Raw genomic sequence first — 24953 nt, 5'->3', positions numbered from 1 at the left:
GGAGTGTGTTCTCTCCCCATCTCTCTTTCTCTCTTTCTCTGCTTCTGTCTTTCTCTCACTCTCTCTGTCTCTATCTCTCTCTGCCCCTCTCTATGTCCTCCTCTGTCTCAGTGTTTCCCTGCCTCTCTTTCTCTGTCTCTCTCCATCTCTCCCTGTCTCTGGGTCTCCCTATTTCTCCCTCTGTATGTCTCTTTCTATGTCTTTCTCTGTCCCCCTAGCTCTCCCTGTGTGCTTCTTTGTCTCTCTATCTCTCCCTGTCTCACTTTGTGTCTCTGTTTCCCTGTATGTGTGTCTCTGTATCTCTCCCTGTCTCTGTATGTGTCTGTGTGTGTTTGTGTTTCTCTGTGTCTCTCTCTGTCTCTTTCTCTCTCACCTGTCAATAACATCATTCAGATGTTCCAGGTAAAGCTGGTGTTTCCTTTCATTTAAGTCCTTGTCCTTTGCCAAAGTGAGCCTCTCAAAGGTCTCCTGTGTCTCTAGGAAGAAGGTTACTTACTTGGCTCTTTGTGTTTTCTGATCTGGCAGAAGGAAACACCATGTCTGGTTCCTGGACCTAGGAAATGCTTGCATCTCTCCTTGACTCTGGCTTCCCAGCTGTGCCTGCTACTGTCTCTAACTCAGTAAGTCCACAGCCACTCACAGTTCCTCCCCCAAAACCACAGAGACAAGTGAGCACAGGGCTTTGCAGGGACACAGAGCAGCTCTGTTAATCTCAGTTGGTTGGTGAGAGTAGTCAGGGAAGCCTCCCTAAGGGAGAGGGGAATGAGCTATGTCAGAAGTAACCAGCTAAGGAACATAGGAGAGCAAAGGGAAGGTCATGCCAGGCAGAGGGAAGAGAGATGTGAAAACACTGTGTGGGGGCCAGGGTGTGGAGGACTAGGAGCTCTGAGCAGCTCTGTAGAGCTCAGCCATGTTTATGGCACCCAACAAGCCAGATTCAGGGCTCCCAGAGGCCCAAGGTACCATGATGTAAGAGAAAATCATTAGGCCCTAGACCCAGAAAGCCCTGGGTTTGAACCCAAATACCATGGAGGGGCAGTGCTGCATAATGATTAGGATCATGCCCACTGGAGCCAGGTTGCCTGGGTTTGAACTGAAGCTCTGCCACTTAGCAGGGTAACTTTGAGCCTCAGTGTCCACAACTATAACATGCAGGTGATAATAGCACATCTGCCTCATAAGACTGGAGGAAGGATGGCGTGAGTTAATTTGTATCTGGTGCTTAGAACAGTGCCTGACAGAACTGTAATGATGATTTACAAGTTGACCATGTATATTACTTATTGTCTCTGGTCCTCAGTTTCTTCCTGTGTAAGTGGCAGTGATGGCTCTTCCTGAGCAAGGAAGAGCAGGGAGATAAACATATAAAATGTGTGTGTGTGTGTGTGTATGCATACACATGTGTGTGTATCCTGCTCATGATAGCACAGTGTTTGGGATTTCGTAGATGCTTCATAAAGGATAGCAGTTAGTTTTACATTGCAAACTCTATAGAAGGGAGTTCTGTATGGACTAAGAAATAGTATCAACTTCCACGTGCCTTTTAAATTCAAAATTAGTTCCTGAAAAAGCAGCTCTGATTTAATGGAGAAATGGAAGGTAAAGAATTAGGAAGGAAGAAAAGAAGGAAGGAAGGAAGAAGAGATAGAGGGAAGATGAAAGGAAAGAAAGCCCAGTTTCTAAGAAGCAGCCTCTTTGGAAATGCTCTTTGTAAAGAGAACAAAGACAAAAAAGGTGGAGCTGATGCTGCCTAACTTGCATTTTCTGAGCAGGCCCACATGCAAGATGAGGCACCAGGAACTCTGCTGAGGGAATCATCAAGGGTCCCCCACTGCATTCCCCTGCTCCCGGCCATGCTCTGCGCCTCAGTGGCATACCCAAACCTCAAAACTTCCTGACTTCATATAGAAATAACCCAAATATTCTGTTTCCTGGCCTGTTGCTGCAGAGCAAACTGTGGGCAAGAGAACCTTCATGTAGGTGCCACTCCAAGGGCAAGGGCATTGGGGAACACAGACCCACAGTGATGTGTCCAGAGACCTGGATGTTCCCTTGGATACTAAGCTTTCCCACTGTATACAATAGCAAGGTTTTCTCAACAAAATCAGGACATGGGGCTTTCTGGGTTTTCATTAGCAGGGATTGAGGAAGCAGAGCATTCACAGCTCTGAGCCTGGAAGTAGCCAGCACTTGGGTTTCCAGCCAGGAAGATGGGTATGGCAGCCATAGCTCTAGGAGATGCAGATGCTCTCCTGAGAGTTGGGAAGTGGGTTCCCTTGGGGGAACACCACTCCAGCGGGCCAATCCCTGAAGAAGGGCTCTAGGATACCAGTCACGGAGTCAACGCAGAGAGTGGATACTGTAGTCTTATTGGATTACTGGTGGCTGGTAAACTGGAGAGCCCAACTGACCACAGAAAAGAAAACAACTTAGCAAGGTCAGCCCTTGGGCCACTCAGAGATTTAATGTTGGAGGTAATAGGTAGTGGTATGTTGACCTCAGGATTATACAGGAGCCTGGGGTACCCTTGGACAAGCTCTGCATGTGACGGCAGAAAAGATCATCTGGGGACCTGAGAAACCCCAGCCTCCATAGTTAGTTTTGGAAAAGTGAGTTAATCCTAAATGCTTTCAAACAGGGCCGCAGAGAATATTGATTAGAATTTTCTCAGGAAATAGAGAAAGAATTAATTAATTAATGCTATTATTTACTGAGGTTATTCAAAGTGCTACGGATACAGAGCTGAAATACAGACCATGCCTTCAGTGATCCTGAAATCTCAGCTAGTCATTGCTGTATTAGGAGCCAGTAGTATAACAATCACAAACCTGATGGTGTAGATGATAAGCATTTGTTTTTCTCATGCATCTGCCAGTTGACTGGGAGCTGACTGATCTTGCCTGGGCTTGTCTGGGTGTCTGTAAGGTCCTACTTGAGTCTAAGTCTTCTCCAAGTGTCTCTGTTCCTTCTCAGGTCCATGGGACATGTTCTCATGGCACTGGCAGAGGTACCAGAGGGCAAGTGGAAATACATGGTGTCTCTTAGGTCTGTGGCTCAGAACTGGTATACTGTCATATCAGCCAAAACTAGTCACATGGCCAAATCCAAAGTTAGTGGGCAAGGGAGTCACTCAGCTTCTAGTGGAAAGAACTTCAAAGTCACTTACAAATTGTGTAGATTCTGGGAGGAATACAGAATTGTAGCTAATAATTCAAACTATAAAATTGCCCACCCCAATGTAGGTATGTTCATCTATGTTTAAATCATGAATATTTTACTGGTATACTGAAACCATAAAATGTACACCAAAAAGAATTTAGATTGAAAATTTGGAAATAAAAGTTCAAACAATTTTTTCCCTGCACTCCAGTGCATTATTTTGAGAAGCCCTAGGGGATGTATTTCCCATTTTGGTGATTCTTGTCCAGAGAACTAATTCTTAGAACGTAGCACATACACCAACTGCATTAAATCATTTGGATCACTTGGAGAGCTTATTAAATGCATATTCTGGGCTACTTTCCTAGCCTACAAAATAAAAGCTTCTGAGGGTGAAGCCTGGGAATTTGTATTGTTGGGAGTCCCAGGTATTACGGGTGCAAAATGGAGTTTGAGACTTGTAAACCAAGAGCAATAGCCTCTAATGGAAAGAGTGGTTTCCAAGAACATCGGGATACCCCCTTTACCCGGCCTGGAGCGCGCTAGGTGTGGTCTGGAAGGCCATCCCAAATGAGTGGTGCAGGAGGTGAATGCTGAAGGAAGGGGACACTTAACCATAACATGTGGAGAAGGCTGTACCAAGAGGTCATTGCGTGTGGAAGAGCTGTCCTTGAGAATGGACCTGCCATGTTTAGGGAGCCCTGTGGTTAGCACATGTGGAGCAGGGGATCAGGAATGCAACCCTGAAGAGTCAGTTAGCCGATAAGACTGAGCAAGATAAATGAAAGGAGGGTGGAGTGGGGGCAGGAGTGATCTGATCCAAGCTGGAGGTGAGAGGGTTGTAGTTTGCAGCATGAATGTAAATGACCTTATCTTGGAAGCTGTTGCAACCACAGAAAAATTTTCTGCAGAAAGTGACATGATCACGTCTAGTCTAAGTGCCCAAGAGGTCAGCTGGCCTCCATGTAGGCAAGGGACTGGAAGTAGAAGAAGGGGTGCAGGCTGTCACTCTTGCACCCGAGAGAGGTGAGGATGGCCTGGCACTGCAGGGAGCAGATGAGATTGGATGCCATAATCCATGGAGCAATGAAGAAGCAGCAGAAGGAGAACTACAGAGCTATCTTTGGGTGTTTAGCCTGAGTGGTGTGAATATGAAGCCATGACAGAAGCAGAACCCTTGGGAGCGGGGCTTGCCCAGAGGGGTCTGCATTCTAATTGATCACCAAAGTGTGTAGCTCTCTGGGCCCAGTTTAGAAGGAAAATCCCTGGAAGAAATATAAACATACCCCCAAAATTGCATATAGTTTATTTTATATTAAGGTAACATTGCTAAAAGTCACCTTTATTTATTTTAAGGGCCCATTATGGGCAGCAATCACAGAGGGGGCCCAAAATGGCCATTTAGCTCTAGACCTCAGGTGATCAAGAGCCTCTTTTTGGATTTTTGACATGACTTTCAGATGAAGGTCTGGATCAATCAGAGACAAGCCAGTGTGATTGTCAGGTAACACTAAGCTCATGTCCCAATCCTACCTGATGCTGCCTGAAAAGCTTTATAAATTCTGTCTGTAAATAAATCCTGTGGTTATTTTGTAGATAACAGTTATACTTGCTTTATAATTTTAGGTTAAAAACTTGAACTTGTTTTATATAAATGCTCACGTACATGCATATTTTTTTGTGACCCTGTTTTGGCATTTCTCTATTGGAATATATTTTGGATTAGTATGGGTGGTCTCAAATAAATGGAAGACTTTCACTTCTCTTGAACTCCGGGACACTCTCTCCCATAACATTTTCTGATACCCCGGGGTGCTCTCCAACAAGGGGAGGGAGTTACTGATGCAGAAGCCTCTCTCACCCATAAATCCTAGCTCTAAAGCCTGAGTCCTACTTGACTGGAGACCTGCGGTGTCCCATCTGTGGGAACTAGAGTGTTGCCACTCACAGGAGATCAAGGCCTGTGTGAGTGGATTGGAACTCATCAAAGATGGCACACACTTTCATGTTGATGTGGCTGAAACAGAGCTCTGCAGATGAAAGACTCCGCAGGTCCGTCTGTATATGGAGATGGAGCTGCTCCCTTGGCAGATGCAGGTTTGACCTTTCTTCAGGAAATTAAGTATCTCTCAGCTTTGCAACTTGAGTGGCACAGCCTCTGGATTCTCAGGCTCACCCTAGCTCCCACACCACCTTTGCTCATCAGTATATTGATGAAGCCAAGCCCATGTTGTCTCCATGAATTTTTAAACTTTCTGCTCATGCAGAGAAGATTTTAGCAGCTGTTAATTACTCAAATGCTGGTTCCTAATGGGGAAGGAAGAAGAAAATCTGTCAGCATTCGCTGAACAGAAGATGGAGAGAGAATTTATGAGACTTGCTGTATTTACATGAGGAAGGAGCTCACTAAAAATTAGATCAGATATTCCTTTGCATTATTGCAGTTGTGGTTTAGCTTAGGGTTGTGTGTCATATAGCTGCTTTTCTTGTATATAATCACACTCTTAGTTTTCACAAGCAAAAGGTGAGTGTGGTTTAATTTCATTCATGTTATTTTAAACATATTCACTCAGCAAATATTTATCGACCCTCTACTACATGCTAGGTACTTTTCTAAGTGCTTGGGATACAGCAGTGAACCAATCAGAGAATAATCTCTGTTCTTGGGGGACTTCCTATCAGATGGAGCAGAGAATCAGCAATAAGCAAAATAAATAAGTATATAGGTTTTTTGTTTGTTTGTTTGTTTTTTGTTTTTATGATTTATTTGAGAGTAAGTGCCTGTGGAGGGTGGGGAGGGCAGAGGGAGAGAATCTCAAGCAGACTCCCCGCCAAGTGAGGATCCTGACACAGGGCTAGATTTCACAACCATGAAATCATGACCTGAGCTGAAATCAAGAGTGGGGTGCTTAACTGGCTGAGCCACCCAGGTGCCCCAATAAGTATATAGTTTTCTGGAAGGCAGTGCATGCTGTGGAAAAAACAAGTGGAGTGGGGAAGGAGAGACCCAAAGTACCGGACGGATTAACATTGGGTGGCTAGGAGGAGGCCCTGCTGAGAAGGTGATCTTTGAGCAAAGATCTGAATGACACGAGAGGATGAGCCATGCGGGTTTCCATAGAAAGAGTGTTCCAGGTGGTGGAACAGCCAGGGCAAAGGCAGCTGGTGAGCAGGAAGTTCAGTCGTTGGAATTCATCTTCCTTTATTTTCTAAGATATATGCGGGGCCTCCAATGTTCCTTGGCTAATGTCCCATTGTAGGAGATCCAGGTAATAGCCTGTGAAACATTATGCCATTGACATTTGCGAAGCACTTGAAAGATTAAAAAGCAATTCCATGTGGGGTGATGGAACTGTTCCACACACCCTGGTTGTGGCGGTGGTTACCTAAATGCATTAAAATTAATAGAATTCTATACCAAAAAGTCTGTTTTACTTTATGTTAACTTAAAAAGTAAATATTTTGAAAAGCAACTTAATGCATTTTCTTTTGGTCTGCTCCAGGACTTGTGAAGTAGGAAGGGCAGGGATTAGCATCCTGCTTTGCAAATCAAGAACCTGCAGGGCAGAGGTTACTCAGCGGCTAGGGGCAGAGCTGGGTCTAAAGCCAGTTCTCATGTAAATACTGCAGTCCCTGCCACATTGTCTCCCAAACTAACGCTGACCACACTGTTTAGACCTTCAGGCATGGGACGTGCACACTGTGTAAAAAACAGAATAATAGCAGCTAAAACAGATTGCTCTTCATATGCTGGCACTATTCTAGATATATTCTAGATATATTCTAGGTACTATTAGACTATCTCCACCTTACAGGTGAGAAAACTTGATGCACAAAGAGGTCAAGAAATTTACCTGAGGCCATGTAGTTATTAAGTAGCAAAGCTGTGATTAGAACACAGGCCATCTGGCTCCAGGGTCTGTGAGCTTAACCTTCAGGCTTACTCCCTCTGTCCTGCTGTGTCCAGCACCAGAATGCTGAGACCACAAGAGTCCTTCGCTGGGTTTGGTAGAGGCTTTGCACTTAGAAAGTCCGTTTTTTTTTTCCCAGAAGGGCATTTTTGTTTTTGTTTTGTTTTGTTTTGTTTTAGTTTAAGGTTCACAACAAATTAAGGGAAAGGTACAGAGATTTCCCATATATCCCCTACTTGCATACACATATAGCCTGCCCACTATCAGCTTCCCCACCTGAGTGTTATATATGTTTGTTACAATTGATGAATCTAAATTGACACATCATAATCATTCAAATTCTATAGTTTACTTTATGGTTCACTCTTGGTGTTGTATATTCTGTGGGTTTGGACAAATGTATACTAACTTGTATTCATTAGTATAGTATCATACAGAATATTTACGCTGTTCAAAAATTCTCTGTGCTCTGCCTATTCAGTACCCACCTCTTAGTCCCAGCAGCTCCTGGCAACTACTGATCATTTTACTGTCTTCATAATTTCGCCTTTTCTGGAATGTGATATAGTTGGAATTATAATTATACTGTATGTAGCATTTTAGACTTGCTTCTTTCACTTAGTAATGTACATGTAAGGCTTTCCATGTCTTTGCATGGCTTGATAGCTCATTTCTTTTTTTCTACTGAGTAATACTCCACTGTCTGGATTACCACAGTTTATTTATTCAAGGACATCTTGGTTGCTTCTAATTTTTTGGCAAATATGAGTAAACATGCTAATGTAAACAAGATTGGCGGGTATTTGCATGGTCATAAGTTTTCAGCTCCATTGGGTAAAAACCAAAGAACGTGATTGCTGAATAGTATGGTAAGGGTATGTTTAGTTTTACAATAAACCACCATATTGTCCTCCAAAGTGGCTTTATCATTTTACATTCCCATCAGCCATCTGTTGCTCCATATCCTCGACCACATTTGGTGTTGTCAGTGTTCCATTCTAATAGGTGTGTAGTAGTATTTTGTTGTTTTAATTTGCATTTTCCTGATGACATTCAGTGTGGAACATCTTTTCATATGTTTGTTTGCCATCTGTCTTATCTTTCTTGGTGAGATGTCTGTGAAGGTCTCTGTCTCATTTTTAAATTTATCAGCATGTGAAACCAAGTATATGGTAGGAATGATGGAGAAGAGTGGATGATATTGAAGATGTTGGGAGAGACAGCACTGATGGCCTGGTGACTAAGTGGCTGAAATGGTGAAGGTCAAGAAGTGGTGAAGTATGAGTCCAGTTTCTGGTCTGAGTGAATGGACAGGTAGTGGTACTTCTGGCAGGAAGTGGGGGGCCCAAGTGCATAAACTCATTTGAGAATGAGCAAGGAATTGAATCTGGAAGTGGATTTGGAAGTAAATCTGTGAGACATCTGAGCAGAGATGTTCACTCTCCTGTCTAGGCTGATCAGTTGCTTATCTTTTTCCAAAGAAGCCAGTGTTACTATTATGGGGCAGCTCTCATTCTTAAGGAGTCTTTCCCACTTTTTTTTTTTTTTTTAAGATTTTATTTATTTGTTTATTTATTTAGAGAGTGCTAGGAGGTCAGGGTCAAAGGGAGGTGGAGAGAAAGAATCTCAAGCAGACCACCTGTTGAGTGGGGAGCTCAACACAGGGCTCAGTCTCATGACCCAAATCAAAATCAAGAGTTGGATGCTGACTGAGCCTACCCTGGCTCCCCTTAGCCACCCACATGCTCCGTCTTCCCCACTTTAATGAAAAATTTGTGCCCCTATGATTTACACCTATTTCTGTCTTGTGGCTTAACCAACAGCTCTGAGAAGTCTTCAGCCTTTTTTTACCTTTCCCAGTAAAGTCTTCATTCCTGCCACAGCCTCCAAGAATTAAGCTTGCAAAGTTGTATTTTATTTTATTTTGTTTTATTTTATTTTCTGTTTCCTTTCTGGTGTGGCCACTCCTGCCCTCTGGTGGCCATTTGTGAGGCAGCATAGGGCTGAGTACTACCCTGGCCTCCTCCATTCTGTCCCAGAGAGAATTCCTGCCCTTTTCCCCTCCCAGAATCCCTCTCATCCTCACTTTGTTTCACTATCAGATTACATTTAGCACTGAAGAGATATCCAGTGTCCAATGGCCCAAGAAGTGAGTCACCCACAGAACAGGAAAATACCTTGCAAATCACATCATCCAACTTTTGTCTTTCACACCTAAGTATCCAAATGCCTGCAACAGCCTCCTAACTGGTCTGGCTGCTTCTATCCATATCCTCTACAGTCTGTTCTACACAGTGGCCAGGCAGACTAGATTATGTCTCTCTCTTTCTTACTTTCACACTTGAATTAAAATCAAAATAATCATCAGTATGGTCCTTCATGATCTTGTCTCTCTATTTCTCTAAACATTTTCTTATAAAAATCTCCATCTTTTTCTGGTTGGGCTGGCCTTCCTTCTATTCTTCAAATGTATCTAGCTCTTTCCTACTTTAGGGCCTTTGCAAGAGAAGTATACTTCTCTTTCCTCTCGTCTTCCATGTCTCAGCTTAAAGTCCACCTCAGAGAGGCCTCCTCCGGCCCACCCACATGTTAATCTTTATAAAATCACTCTAATCCTCACTAGCACTTGCCCTGATCCATGAATATTTGTTTACTTGTTTATTATCTGCTTTCCTCTATCACTGTAAGCTCCACTGGGACCTGCAGTAGGGAGAAGTTACAGGATAAGCCTTTGACTAACATTGGAGTTGGTCAAAGGATAATGAAGTGATTTGTCTTCCAGGTGTGGAATTCCCACCTGTGTAAGATTGACCAGAGTTCCTAACAAAGGGGTTGTTAAATAATCTCTGAAGTCCCATCAACTCTAGTATTTTATTAACTTCTATCCAGTAATTTAAAAATGGAAAAGGTTCAGCCTGATTAGTAACTCAGTAGCTCATGTTGGACTAATCCTCTCATAGATGATAATTATAAACTTTGGGTAAAATATTTAAAAGAAACTATTTGAGGTTCCTGGAGAGAAACAAAAAAGTAGGTAGAATCTGGAGGGGATTTTGCCCTTGAAAGAAAAGAATCACACCCACTAAGTGAGATCTACATTTATGTGACTCTTGCCCTGAAAGCATTCCCCAGTCCACATGGCATGGAACAGCTAAACCAAAGCAGGAAGTGGCAGTTATATTGGTTTGACAAGTCAGCAGACAGAGTATAGGTTAAGAGAGTGGCTGGAAAATGAGGAAAGTTAAAGAGATGCCTGGCTCCACCCTCAAGAAGATTGACTGATGCCTCTGTTAAAACTGCATTGCAAGTCAATTCATTTCTGCTTTTCATACTTGCCTGCAGCTGTTAATCGTGGGAGCATTCTCCTATAAACTTCCTGCTTACAAATCACCATAGCGGAGTCATCTTACTGGCTGAGGAAACTGACCAGCAACCATCTAATTGATATTTATAAAATTACCCTAAACAACTGCAGAATACCCATTCTTTTCAAGTGTAAATGGAACATTCATCAAGATAGAGACTACTGAGCCATAACATTAATTTCATTTAATGTCAGAGATTTCAAAGGATTAAAGCCTTATAGACTATTTTCATTGCTCACAAATGAATATTAAAAGCAACAATAATAAATTGTCTGAAAGAATAGTGGAATTTGAAAATTAAAGACGTTTATATAATACATGAGTCAAAAAAGAATAATAAATTAAGAATAATTTGAATTAAAAATGAAATAATGAAATGCCTAGTTTCTGAGATGTAGCTAAAGCAGTGTGTAGAGGGAAATACATTACTTTAAATGCTTATATTAGGGACACCTGGGTGGCTCATTCAGTTAAGTGGCTGCCTTTGGCTCCAGTCATGATCCCAGAGTCCTGGGATCAAGCCCCAGGTAGGGCTCCCTGCTCATCAGAGAGCCTACTTCTCCCTCTTCCTCTGCCTACCGCTCTGCCTACTTATGCTCTGTCAAATAAATAAAAACTTTAAAAAATGCTTATATTAGAAGAGATGAAAGGTTTAAAATTAATGATTTACATTTCTGTTTTAAGAATCTAGGGGAAAAAAACGAACACTTAAACCCAAAGTAAGGAGAAGAGAGGAGATATAAAGAGAATAAAGAGCAGATACAAGTGAAATAGAAAACAAACAATGGAGAATATTGGAAAAAGCTGCAAATTGGTTCTTTAAAAGATTAATAAATTTTGTAAGTTCCTAGAAACGCAGATTAATCCAAAAGTGAGAGACAGAAAATCACCAGTGTTAAGAATATCAGGGAAAATCACTGACGAGCCTACATAAAGTAAAAGGATAATTAAAAAAATTATAATAACTTTATGCCAGTAGATTTCACAACCAAGAATGGGCAAAATTGCTTGAAATCACATATTGCAAATACTGAAATAAGAAACAGAGAATATGAATAGATTTATAAAACAGATTGAGTTCATTATTAAAAACTTCCATGAAGAAAACGTCAGCCCCAGATGGCCTCACTATTGAATTCTCCCAATAATTTAAGAAAAAAATAATACCAATATTACATAAACTCTTTCAGAAAAAAGAAAGAGCAGGAACATTTCCCAGCATATTTTGTGAGCTCAACATTACCCTGGTACCAAAATCTAGCAAAGAAATTATCAGAAAAGATAATTATAGACCCAATATTTTTCATCAACATGGATGTAAAAATCTTCCACAAAATATTATCAGATTGAATATATAAATATGTAAAACTGGCAATTTACTATAACTAAGTGGGATTTATCTCAGGAATATAGGTCTGGTTTAACCTTGGAAAATCAATCAGTCAATTTACCACATTAAACAAATAAGTGAATTTAAAACTATAGTTCTTCTCAACTGAAAATCACTTGGCAAATTCAACATCCATTCACGATAAAAATCTCAGGCAACTAAGGCTACTAGGGGACTGTCTCAGTCTGATAAAGTGCGTGTACAAAAACCTACAACTAACATCTTAGTAAGGTGAGATTGTGAACATTTCCCCCCTAAGGTTGGGAAAAGGTAGGTGTCCACTTTCATCATTTATGTTCAGTGGTGGAGGTCCTAGCCACTGTAATAAAAGAGGTAAAAAAAGGAAAGTCATTAAGTTTGGAAAAGGAGAAATAAAGATGTCTCTATTTGTAGATAACATGATTGCTTAAATAAAAAATCTTAGGAACTCTATAAACAGCCACTAGAAACAATTGAATTTATCACATCAACATATTGACAATAATTGGCAAATATATGATACTAGCAGCAAACAAATGGAAAACGAAACTTAGAGAACAGAGTCTTTTAAAATACCACCCTGCCCCCCCCCAAAAAAAACACAGAAGAAATAATTTGGAATCAGTTTAACAAAATATGTGCAACACTTCTATATTGAAAAAATAAAACATTTCTGAGAGAAACTAAAGAATATTTAGTAAGTAGAGTGCTCTACCATGTTCATAAAACAAAGCATTCAGTAGTGTTGAGATGTTATTTCTACCCAAATTGAGCTGTGGATTTTATATCATCCTAAACCATATCATCCTAAACCAATAGACTCTTTCATACAAGTTGATTTTAAAATGCATATGAAACAGGACCTAGAATATGCCAAACAATATTGAGAATCAAAATCTAAGTTGGAGGACTCATTTTGTCTGATTTTAGGCCTTTCTGTAAACCCACAGTAATTAAGACTGTTTAAGGACAAACAGATCAATGGAGCATAATAGAGAGTCCAGAGATAGACCCATACATATACAATTCGTTGGCAACAAGAAAGCCACCAAAGCAATTCACTGACCATTCTCTTATACCATACACAAAGATAAACTCGAGATGGATAAAAGACCTCAATGTGAGGCAGAAATCCATCAGAATCCTAGAGGAGAACATAGGCAGCAACCTCTTTGACATCAGCCACAGCAACTTCTTTCAAGATATGTCTCCAAAGGCAAAGGAAACAAAAGCGAAAATGAACTTTTGGGACTTCATCAAGATCAAAAGCTTCGGCACAGTAAAAGAAACAGGTAACAAAACAAAGAGGCAACCCATGGAATGGGAGAAGATATTCCCAAATGACAGTGCAGACAAAGGGCTGATATCCAAGATCTACAAAGAACTCCTCAAACCCAACACACACAAAACAGATAATCATGTCAAAAAATGGTCAGAAGACATGAACAGACACTTCTTCAATGAAGACATACAAATGGCTAACAGGCTCATGAAAAAATGTTCATCATCACTAGTCATCAGGGAGATTCAAATCAAAACCCGCATTGAGATACCACCTTACACCATTTAGAATGGCCAAAATTAACAAGACAGTAAACAACATGTGTTGGAGAGGATACGGAGAGAGGGGCACCCTCTTACACTGTTGGTGGGAATGCAAGTTGGTGCAGCCACTTTGGAGAACAGTGTGGAGATTCCTCAAGAAATTAAAAATAGAGCTTCCCTATGACCCTGCAATTGCACTACTGGGTATTTACCCCCAAAGATACAGATGTAGTGAAAGAAGGGCCATCTGTACCCCCAATGTTCATAGTAGCAATGGCCATAGTCACCAAACTGTGGAAAGAACCAAGATGCCCTTCAGTGGACGAATGGATAAAGAAGATGTGGTCTATATATACTATGGAGTATTATGCCTCCATCAGAAAGGATGAATACCCAACTTTTGTATCAACATGGACGGGACTGGAAGAGATTATGCTGAGTGAAATAGAGTCAATTATCATATGGTTTCGCTTACTTGTGGAGCATAAGGAATAACACAGAGGACATGCGGAAATGGAGAGGAGAAGTGGGTTGGGGTAAATTGGAGGGGGAGACGAACCATGAGAGACTGTGGACTCTGAGGAATTAACTGAGGGTTTTGGAGGGGGGCTATTGGGAGGTTGGGTGAGCCTGGTGGTGGGTATTGTGGAGGGCACATATTGCATGGAGCACTGGGCGTGTGCATAAACAATGAATTCTGGAACACTGAAAAGCAATTAAAAAAATAAATAAAATTTAAAAAAAACAAAGCAATTCATTGAGAAAATGTATTTTCATAAATGATGCTGGAAAACTAGGTAAATGAACCCCAACTCACACCACTCAAAAAATCAAGTTTGGATGGATTATAGACCTAAATAGAAAAGCTAAAACTATTCAGTTTCTGTAAGAGTTTAGAAGACAATATCATCATGATCTTGGAGTTGGCAAAGGTTTTTAAAAGTGGATACAAGAAGATCTAATAAGAAGAATCTGGTAGGGGCACCTGGGTGGCTCAGTGGGTTAAAGCCTCTGCCTTCAGCTCAGGTCATGATTCCAGGGTCCTGGGATCGAGTCCCGTATCAGGCTCTGTGCTCAGTGGGGAGCCTGCTTCCTCCTCTCTCTCTCTCTCTGCCTGCCTCTCCACCTACTTGTGATCTCTCTCTCTCTCTCTCTCTGTCAATAAATAAATCTTTAAGAGAAAAAAAAAGAATCTGGTAACTTGAACTTCATAAAATTTTAAATTTTTGTTTATCAAAACATCTACAGATTTATGTAACAGATTTCATATATGTACATATAAATATGTATACTTATGTATGTATATATACATTTTGTATGTACATATAAAATATTCCTAATAGCCAAAATACAGAAATGTAGTCTGATAATATAAATATTTTTCTTGTTGGAATGTTTTTATTTCAAGGAAACAACTTTTTGTAAGAGTTATTTTATTCTATCAAACTTCTGTTCACGAAGGATATGAAATGGCAAACCAAAGACAGAGGAAATGTTCACAATATGCATATCTGATAAAGGACTTATATCCAGAACATATAAAGATCTCCTAGTCAAATAATACAAATCGATAATAAAAATATTAACAACCCACATTTTAAAAATGGGCCAAAGTCTTGAACAGATACTTCACCAAAGAAGATATATTAATGGCCAATAAACCCATGGAAATTGCTCAACCTCCTTAAATATCAGAGAAAATTCATTAAAAATACAATTAGACACTATTTTACACCCACTGGAATGGCTAAGATTAAAGACTGACAACAACCAAATGTTGTGAAGGATGTAAAGCAACTGGAACCCTTAGGAGAAATGTGCAAACTAGCACAATGACTATGGGAAACTTTCTGATGGTTTCTTGTAAAGGTAAACATACTTCTACCCTATGAGCCAATAAATTTTCTTCTAGATATTTTCCTGAAGAAAAGTATCCCCTTCACTCTCTTTTTTTCCCACTCTTTCTTTTCCCACAAAAATGCTTAAATAAAAGATCCTTATAACAATCCTAGTCATAATACCCTCCAACTATAAGCATTTCCAAATGCCTATCAACAGGAGAGGATATAAAAATTTGTGGTTTGAATCATCTGGTTGAGTGCTACTCGGAGATTGAAAAACAGAATGACTATTGATACATGTAGCCTAGATCAGTCTCAAAACCACTCTGTTGAGGGCAGGAAGCCCTTCAAAAAGATTAATACATATGATTACATTTATATGAAGTTTAAGAAGAGGTAAAATTAATATACAGTGACAGACATCAGAAGAGTTTTGTCTATGAGGATGTGTAGGCTGACCAGAAAGGGGCACAAGAGAACTTCCTGAGGCGGCATAAATATAATAAATCTTTCATCTGTGTATTCATGTATCAAAACTCAAAGAATTGTACACTTGAGAACTGTGCATCTCAGTGGAAGTAAATTTTACTTCAATAAAAATATAAAATAATCACAAAAACTATGAGGTTTTTGCATCATTTAAATAATTAATTGCATAATTAGATAATCATATCGTTTAAATAATCATTTTTCTCATGGGATATCTAGATCTCAAGTGAATAATCTGTTTTTTTTTTTATTAACTTTTTTTCTTCTGTTCAGAAAAGCAATACATATGTTTATTAGTCAGTCTGGGTTGCCATCACAAAATACCACAGACTGTGTGGCTTAAAGAACAGAAATTTATTTTCTCACAGTTCTGGAGGCTGGATGTCTGAGATCAGGGTCCCACCGTGATTGGTTTCTGGTGAGGGCCTCTTCCTTGCCTGCAGACAGCTTCCTTCTCCCTGTGTCCTCACTGGGTGGAGGGGAAGCAAGCTAGTGTCTCATTTTATAAAGCCATGAATCCCATCCTGAGGGCCTCACCCTCATGACCTCATGTAACTTCCATTACCTCCCGAAGGCACCTTCTCCAGTTACCAATGCATTAAGGGTTAGGTCTTAAACACATGGATTTGGGGGACACAGTTCAGTCCGCAGCAATATATATTCTAGAAAATCTGGAAAATATAGGTAAGTGGAAAGAAAAAGAAAAAGAAACCACATAATTGCATTACCCAAATATAATTATGGTTAACATTCCAGTGTATTTGCTTTCCAAAGTTATATTATCTTGTCCTTTATGTGGTTGTAGTCATTCTGTCCAAATAAACTTGTAGCATGACCTTCTTAATTACAAATGAATTATTTTCTATGGTACTAAAATCTCTTTATATGTACCCTCTTTTAATAGCCACAAAGGTTTTCAACTGAGTGACTGTGCTGTACTTTATTTATTAATTATTTTGTGACTGAAGGTTGGAATTCTTTCCAGTATCTTGCTAGTGTAAATAATGCCATGGAAAATATATCTGTGCAGGAGGTTTTTCCAGTAACTGAGATTCATTTCTTGGGATAGAATTCCAGAAAATCGAAATTATAGGTTAAAAGGTTTTGCTCTAATTACATGTTGCCAAAGTCCTTTCCAGAAGGATGTCCCACTTTATATTGCCCCCAGCAGTGGGGCAGGAAGGTGCCATATCTATTTGCTCTTAAGGGGTGGAGGTCATTTCCACTAATGTGTGTGTTGGCTTGTTTCCACAGGTTAGCAAAGACAGCTGAAGCCGACTTGTGCAGGATTCCCCTGGCTCTTCTGTGACCTCCTCTCCCTGGTAGCCTGTGTTCTGGGCCTCACCTAAACAAGTCTGAGTAGGAACAAGCCATCTCTTCCATCCATAGCCATGAATTTCCTCCGGCGGCGCCTCTCCGACAGCAGTTTTGTGGCTAACCTTCCCAATGGCTACATGACAGACCTGCAGCGCCCAGACAGCTCCACCAGCTCCCCTGCTTCCCCAGCCATGGAGAGGAGGCATCCCCAGCCCCTGGCAGCCTCCTTCTCCTCTCCAGGATCCAGCCTCTTTAGTTCCTTCTCCAGTGCCATGAAGCAGACCTCACAAGCCCCCTCGGGGCTGATGGAGCCTCCAGGTCCCTCTGCTCCCATTGTTCAAAGGCCCAGGATCCTATTGGTGATCGATGATGCCCACACAGATTGGTAAGCCAGAATCTGTAATCTTCCACCTATGGGCAAGAGAGGAAATGGGGCTTCTCTCAGTCCTGGGGCGGCGTGAGGGCGGGGGTAGCTGAGAGGCTTTGTGGTATCAGAGACTAGCCCGAGGGAAAAAAACTATGTTTATCATGTGGTCGTTCCATGCCAGGCACCATGGCATCTGCTTTTTACTTTACATTTATAGATCCCAATCCCTTACCTGTAAATCTAAAACCAAAAAGCTCTGAAAACTGAAAAATATTTTATAATCCATTTGGCAACAAAGCTTGGTCTGAGGGAAAGTGAGATTATAATAGTATTCATTATACTACTCACTGTGCTTGTCCATGTGATCTACTGCAAGCTTAGTTTACATCCTAATACGTTTGCTGTGGGGGTGCTGTCTAGAGCTCATCGGGAGTATTACATAATATATGGTATGTGTGCCATATTACCTTCCTAAAAATGGAAAACTTTAAAAATCTAGAATAACTCTGGCAAGTTGCTTACTATCTTTCAGCCTCAGCCATCCTCTGTCCATTCAGTTAGGTTGCTATGAGGGTAAAAGAAACGAACACAAAGCCCATGGTCTTTATCTAACACCCTTGGGACCAGAGTCCCTGGGTTTGTATCCCAGGTCTTCCATGTACTGGCAGTCTGGCTCCAGAACCTCTTCTCTTAACGCCAAGCATGCGCAGAGACGATGTTGGGCATGCCAACAGATGGTAAGCTCTCCAGAGGCAGAGACTAGGCACATGTGTCAAGATCATTGCAGCAGTTGTACCACAAGCAGTTACTAGTACCAGTCAAGTGTAAGTCACAGTCTTAGGTGCTCAGGTGAGTGGTGAACAGACCCTGTTCACATGGATCTGGACAGTTGGAGAATAGGGCTCTATACCAAATTTTTGGTAGAGGGGAGTGATAAATAGTATCAGTCCTAATTTGAGGCATAGAATTTGCAGTCCAGGAAATAAGTCCAAATGTGGAGACATGGAGGCACTCCATCCAGGGCATTTCTGACAGACCCAAACAAGGTCATGGGGCTGGAGGGCAAGGTTGCATGCATGTGTCTCCAAAGGCCGCCACATCGTAGGCTCTCAGTGAATACGTCTTAGGTGAATAAATTAATGCATCCTGTTCACTGAGCATGCCGGAAGCTCTGCTGTTCTCGCATGTGTGTACTCACATTCATTCCTTCAGAAGTTAACTCAGGCTGGGAATGATTGAGCCTGTGCTTTGGAGTGGGATATTTATAGCGTGTAATACATATTCAGTACAGTCAATAGGGGAGCACGTTCAGCAGGTGTAGATAGCAGTCTTTACTTTCTTGCTAAGAAGTCAGTTCATCTTAAGCAAGATGGTTATGTGCACGGCCTTTGTTCTGATCCAGTGTGCATTATCTTCGGTGTTGCTGCTTGCTTGAAGCTTGTCATCATGAAGCCTTGTTTATCTGTTCGTGCGCTTATGTAAAAGCACCATCTTCATGTCCTGAGCATAGCGGTTGATTTCTGCAGAGATACTGCTTCCAGGTACTCTTGCCTGTACAATTCTGCTGCCTGTCCACCCAGTCATCAAAATGCCTGCACGGCCTTTGCAGTCTTCTTGTTTCTTTTTAACCCAGTGCTTGACCTTGATTTGGAGCATTCTCTGCCGTGTTATCTCTAGCTCAGTCAGGGTTTGCCATGATATGGCAGTGGTCAGGGGTTATTTTAAAAACCTGTTTGTCAGGGAACTTAACTCTCTGTATGGAGGTTAAGCTGATAAATGACAGCACAGTACAATGGTGAGGAACACAGACTTCAGAGTTAAGCCGTCTGGATTCAGATCCCATCTCTACCCCATAGTAGCTGAATGACCTTTGCAAGTTACTGCACCTAAATGTCAATAAGACAGTATTTACCTTGTAGAGTTAATGTATGTAATTGGGTTAAAATCTGAGTTACTGTAAAAGTGCTTAGGATGTGTCTTACAGACAGTAGTTGCTACTTAGGTGTATGTCACTGTTGGAGACTATTTGGGACCTTCTATGCAACATTAGTCATCCTGATGGCAGCCCCTCATAGGCATGTTTATTTAATCTCTTCATCCCCAATAATGCGCAGAGTGGATTAGGAGTGATCTCAGTGTGCAGAGTTTTCTATTAATCACTCATGCCTATTAGCTCCTGAATGATAAAGTTGCGTCTTACGAATCTCTGTCCTCCTGGTGTCCATGGGGTAAGTAGTATAGTGTAGGGGCACAGTGAATGAGGTTGAAATGCAATGAATGGCCTCACCCAAGTAACATTTATTTATTATTATTTGAAGTTTTTATTTAAATTCCAGTTAGTTAACATACAGTGTTATATTAGTTTCAGGTGTACAATATAGTGATTCAACACTTCCATACAAAATTCTGTGCTCATCATGACAAGTACACTCCTTAATCCCCATCACCTATTTCTCCTATCCAAGTAACATTTACATTTTACTTTAGTCTTCCATCTCTCTAATCCACAGGTATGACTAATGGGTGAATTTTAAACTGTGCATACTGAGGGGGGACACAATTTTGACTTAGAGGAATGTTTCCCAGTCTCTTTCAATCACGCCTGTTATACTCACACTTTAATTAGGCCTCAAAAGCAACAATCCTCTTCTTGCCCCTCAGTAGGTAATAAAGGGGAGAAGGGGGAAACTGACACTCATTAACTTACCTGGAACCTGGTTCTGCATCCATTGGACATTTGTGATAGAGACTTCCTGCCTGCAGACACACCAGCTTTTCCTGTAGAACTCCACTTTAGATTCTTCCCCAACTTCTTATCGTCTCTGGATCTTAATACATTTCCAGCTTTCTCCAGATCCATGCAGGCTGCCTAGGAATCCCAGTCCTCTTCTGCAGAGTTCCTGAGGATTGCCTGTCCCCGGCCACCAGGAGTGGCCAGCAGGTGGCGAGCCAGCCCCACTGTCCTGGGGTGGCTTTGGCAGAGCCTGGGCTGCCCGAGTTAGCCCCCGCCCAACCCCTCCTCCATTGTGCAAACTGTCTCCTGAGAGGAAGAAGTTGTTAAAGGGGAGAAGCCAGTTCACAGGCCCCTTTCCCCTCCCCCTTTGAGATGATAATGAAGGGGGAGATAGCCACTGTCTAGACTGAGAGTGAACCCACCAGGAACAATGCTGCTCCCTTTTCTCCCTTCTCAGTCCCAGATCCTCTGTCTTCCCATTCTGGGTTCTGGGCTTTCCTGCAGAATCAGGTTTCCTTGTAGCTAGAGAATTTGCAAGAAACTCCCTCTCTTTCCCTCCTGGTGGAGGCCAGCTTGATAGTCTGGACCAGCCTGGGCCCCGCAAGGGCTATCTGATACCTGCCCAGTGACCTGGGGGGGAAGGACCTTTCATCCTTGGAGGAGAAACAGAGGGATACTTTGCTGAGAAACACAACTCATGGCTGAGCTTTGTAAGATCCCACCATCTTTTGGAGTTGGACCTGGAAGAGCCCAGTTAAGACAGTGGTGTTTGGGGAACTTTGGGCCAGCTCAGTAGTAGGTCTGAACTCAAGTTGGTGCTGTCCTTTGGGATGAGGGGAGATCAGTCAATCTTGAGAACCACAAGGGAAAGGAGAAATAAAATAAATGGATGTTAAACTCAGTATTCTTCAGCGCTACTGCCTGTCCACTCATTCTCTTGCCTAGAATTTTCAGCAGCCTCAATGGTCTCGGGCCTCCAGTCTTGACTTCCTGGTTAACTTCCATGTTACCTGTGGTGGTAACCAAAGGGTAATTTTTTTTTGAAACACAGACTTGATCAGATTGCTCCCACCACGCATCCCCTATTATAATCCTGTGTTGCTGCATCATTGCCCTCAAATTTAAATCAAGTCATCAGCTTGCTTGCCTCCCTCTAATTCTGTCTCTAGCTCCACTTCCTGCTGTACTCTTTATTCTACAGAAATAACAAACAGCCTGTAGTTCTCAAACACATTTGCCTTAGCACCTTCTGTTCCCTGCTACCTGGAATACCCTTCCCTATCTTGTTCACTTGTCCAATTTCCATTCATCCTTAAAAGCCTGCTCAGGTGTCACCTCTTTTGTGAAGTCTTCCCTGACACACTGCACCCTGCCAACAGTGCTGACAGTCACCTCCTTTATTTAACTTAGAGCATTTTGCATTGTGCTACAGTAATTTCACACTGTGTTATCATTGGCTGTTAGGTGGCTGTCTTTTCTGCCAAAACAAGGCCTGTGTCTTGTTCTTCCTTATATTCCTGGTGCTCAACACACAGTCGGTATTCAATTAGCATTGTCATTGCCCCCCTCCAGTACAATGAGGATAACTTTTAATGGGCATAATGAGGCCTGAAACTCACCTTACCTTGAAAGTCAGCAATATAATACATAGAGTCGAGGGGTTTCAGTTTTTACTCACCTTTGTATAAAATCTTGGCTCTTTATTTTCCAGAGTGGGAGTAACTGTAAGACTGCTATTTGAGATTGTTAAAAGAAAGTTGGCACAAAGCTTTTTTATTGCCCACTGAATATACCAGAACCCCAGGTTTGATTTTGAAATCAAAACATTGAACGTGACAAAAAAAAAGATTGCTCATATTCAGGCTTGGGTTGGATGTACCTCCCTGCTCATGGTTTTGCCTATAAGCTCTCCAGAGCCTAGAGGAAGTTGAGTAACAGGGTGTTGAGGTGAGGGGATAGAAGCAGCTAAGCCTTTGCCCCCAACCCCTCCCTCCAGTAGCTTGTGGAACTCTGGCTCTCCTCTCCTCTTACCTCACCCATGGCCTTGTTCCCAGAATGTCTGCTATTCCATTTCAACAATGATCTATTGTTACCTTCCCTTCAATTCTCCACCCTTCCCTATGTCTCTTTTTTCTTTTATTTGTTGGGGGAGGAAATGAAGAAAGTATTCTTGGTTTGAAACACCCCTCTGCTACTGTCCTTCCAGCCTAGAGTGTATCAGGCTACACTGTCCTCCTAAATAATGATCGGTGGTACCCACTAAGGTACCTTGTGCCTTTTTAGATTCACCTGGAGATGCTGTATGATAATTTGTGTCCCCACCACCACCCTACCCCACCCACTCCCAGATGGTATATTTGCATCTCAGTGCCTACAACAGGGTAGGCAGTTAATTAGGAAATGTCTGATGACTAAATGAGTGACTTTGGAGGTGATAAGTTATTTGATAATGACAGGTGGAGATGGTGACAGTAAAACTAAAGAGTGACTTTGGTGACATTCTGAAATCTCCTTTTTCCCCTCTCATCTCACACTCAATCCAACAGAAAGTCACAGTAGTCACATGAGAGCATTTACACCCCAGAAACTGGCAAATGCTACAAAACAGGGCTTTCAGTTCTCTTCACAGAGCTGGATATTAATCATTTGCCAAGAGAGCTCTTGTCATAGTCACTTCCTGAGTTGCCCAGGGGATATTATACAGGTGAGGAAGCAGAACACAGAGACCATGCACCTGCTCAAGAAAGAACAGGTGGGGGTGGCTAGGGTGGGACTTGAACAGGTCTGACTTCTTAAAAGGCATTTCTAATGGCACCACAGTTCCTGCTGACCCCTGCACAGGACTTCAGTGTTTGGCACGAGGTAGATGCTGAAAATTCTTGGTCAAAAACTGAACAAACGCACAGATGAACAAACTATGAGCTCTTTGGGGATGGGGTCATATCTTCATCATTGTCATGTGGCAAACATTTGTGTACTTTCCACCTCCAGACATTGTGCTAAATAGTTTTCATAGTTTTCTAATTCTATCCTCCCAGCAACTGTATGGAATACTTTTACTATTCTCATTTTATAAATAAGGAAAACTGCGGCTCTGAGCCCAAAATCAAAATGGATGTCAGTGGCATCTGGGATTCATCTCGGACCATTCTGGACACCCCTGTTCCTTGTCTTTTTTCCTACTCCTACCAGAGCACAAGCCCTCCTGTGCTGTGTGTGAGGGCACTGGCCTGCAGAGCCTGTTTGGGAGGCTCACACATGTACACACACCCACACACGCCCAGTGTCTGAGAGCAGTGGGAGGAGACAGAGTGGCAGGACTCCATGTAACAGCACTGCAGCCAAGCACAGGATCCCGGTGACCTCACCCTCGGAGGAAAGTGCCCCACCTCAAGCCAGGCAGCTCCACCCTGCTGGAGTCCTGTGGGCAGCTGGAACGATAAGGTGCCAGGAGGAAAAGAGGTTCCTGTAGCCATCCAGACACTTGTGATCTCAGGTTTGGGAATTGGATCTTTCGTAGAAATTGCCTTTGGGCTATTTTCCTCTTTTTAAGGCTCTAGCAGGATCTTTTCTGCTCCTTTCTCCTGGTGTTTTGATATTAAATATGTGATTTCCTAACATATGTCAGACATGTTTCCCAAGAGTGTTAAAATGGGAAGGGAGATAAAATGCAGAGAACTCAGGGCTGGCAGGTGGCAGGTCGGAACTGAAGTCCCAACTCTGCCAGTCACCAGCTCTGTGGTCTTGGCCAAGCCGCTTTACATTTCTGAGCCTCAGTTTCCTTATCTGTAAAGTGGGGACCATAATGCCACCACTGTCCCCATACCACTGAGCTCGCAGGAATGTTAAAGGCTCCAGTTAAAAGCCCGTTGTTCCTCTCCCTCCCAACTGTTGTCCTGTGTGTCCAGTTTGTTTGCCTGTGCTGTATGGTCCTGTGCCAGAGCACAAGCTCCAGGAGGGTAAGGCTTAAACAAGCCTCCCTTGTTTGAATACCATATTGTCTGAGGCTAGCACCGTACCTGGCACAAGGTAGGATAGGCTACACAGATGCTTTAATCAACAAACAAATAGATGCTCTTGCCAGAGGCTGACACTCCTGTTATGGGAGAGTTCAAGGTCAAGGACGCCCTAGGAAGAGTCTTTCTCAGAAAACATTCAGCTGCCCTGGAATTCAAGAGTACCTGATGTCCAGGCTTTGCCCAAGGCTCCCCCTTGTTGTTCAGCTGGTAGCTCAAAGGCTCCAGGCTCCACTCGGGCTGAACTGCTTCAGGCTGCTTTGACTGAAGACATGAGGACTACAGGGCATCTTGGCAGGCTCCTTCAAGCCTTGCAGTGGGCCTCACTGGCCCCATGGGGACCAGGACATTCTGCTTCCTGCTGTGCCACCTGCGGGGGGGTATTCGAACTCAGCGCTGGCATCACCAGCAGTGGCTTTGGGTTAGGGTTGCTATATTCAGCAAATAAAAATACCAGACCCTCAGTTAATACTGAGATAAATAGTGAATCTGTTTATCTCCTGCAATATTTGGTATAGACTTATAGCATAAATAGACACTGATATGTATAGAATTGCTGGTTATTTACCCAAAATTCAGATGTAAGTGGAGAGTCTGTATTTTATCTAGACAACCCGCTTATGGGGGATGACAATGAGAAACAGTTGCCACCATCTCAGTCCCGCTGACGTGGGCCCAGTGAGAGGCTACCCTTTGCACTTCCTTGCTTTCTGCTTGGAGAACCAAAGCAGGCCCCCCAACTAACCCCATTCTCAGAAAGCAGCTTTCCCCACCTGTAACAATGACTGAGGATTGTCAGTCGCCAGCAGGGAGGGAGCAAAACTAGTAGACAGTCCCAAG

General features: G+C 42.3%; 1 protein-coding gene across 2 annotated transcripts in view; it reads left to right on the top strand.

The window, feature by feature from the left end:
- SYN3 (synapsin III) overlaps nucleotides 1-24953 on the top strand; it is a 449127-nt gene that overhangs the window by 19229 nt on the left and 404945 nt on the right. For both annotated transcript variants that reach the window (XM_032836530.1, XM_032836531.1), the window contains exon 2: nucleotides 16934-17381. In XM_032836530.1, the coding sequence (XP_032692421.1) occupies nucleotides 17071-17381 (311 nt within the window). In that variant the 5' untranslated portion in view covers nucleotides 16934-17070. The remainder of the gene's footprint in view (nucleotides 1-16933; nucleotides 17382-24953) is intronic.

This window comes from Lontra canadensis, unplaced genomic scaffold (assembly GCF_010015895.1).
Source record: "Lontra canadensis isolate GAN:19392208 unplaced genomic scaffold, GSC_riverotter_1.0 scaffold93, whole genome shotgun sequence".
Classification (NCBI taxonomy): domain Eukaryota; kingdom Metazoa; phylum Chordata; class Mammalia; order Carnivora; family Mustelidae; genus Lontra; species Lontra canadensis.
The sequence above is the reverse complement of the archived record's forward strand: the minus strand, read 5'-3'. Positions and strand labels throughout refer to the sequence as shown.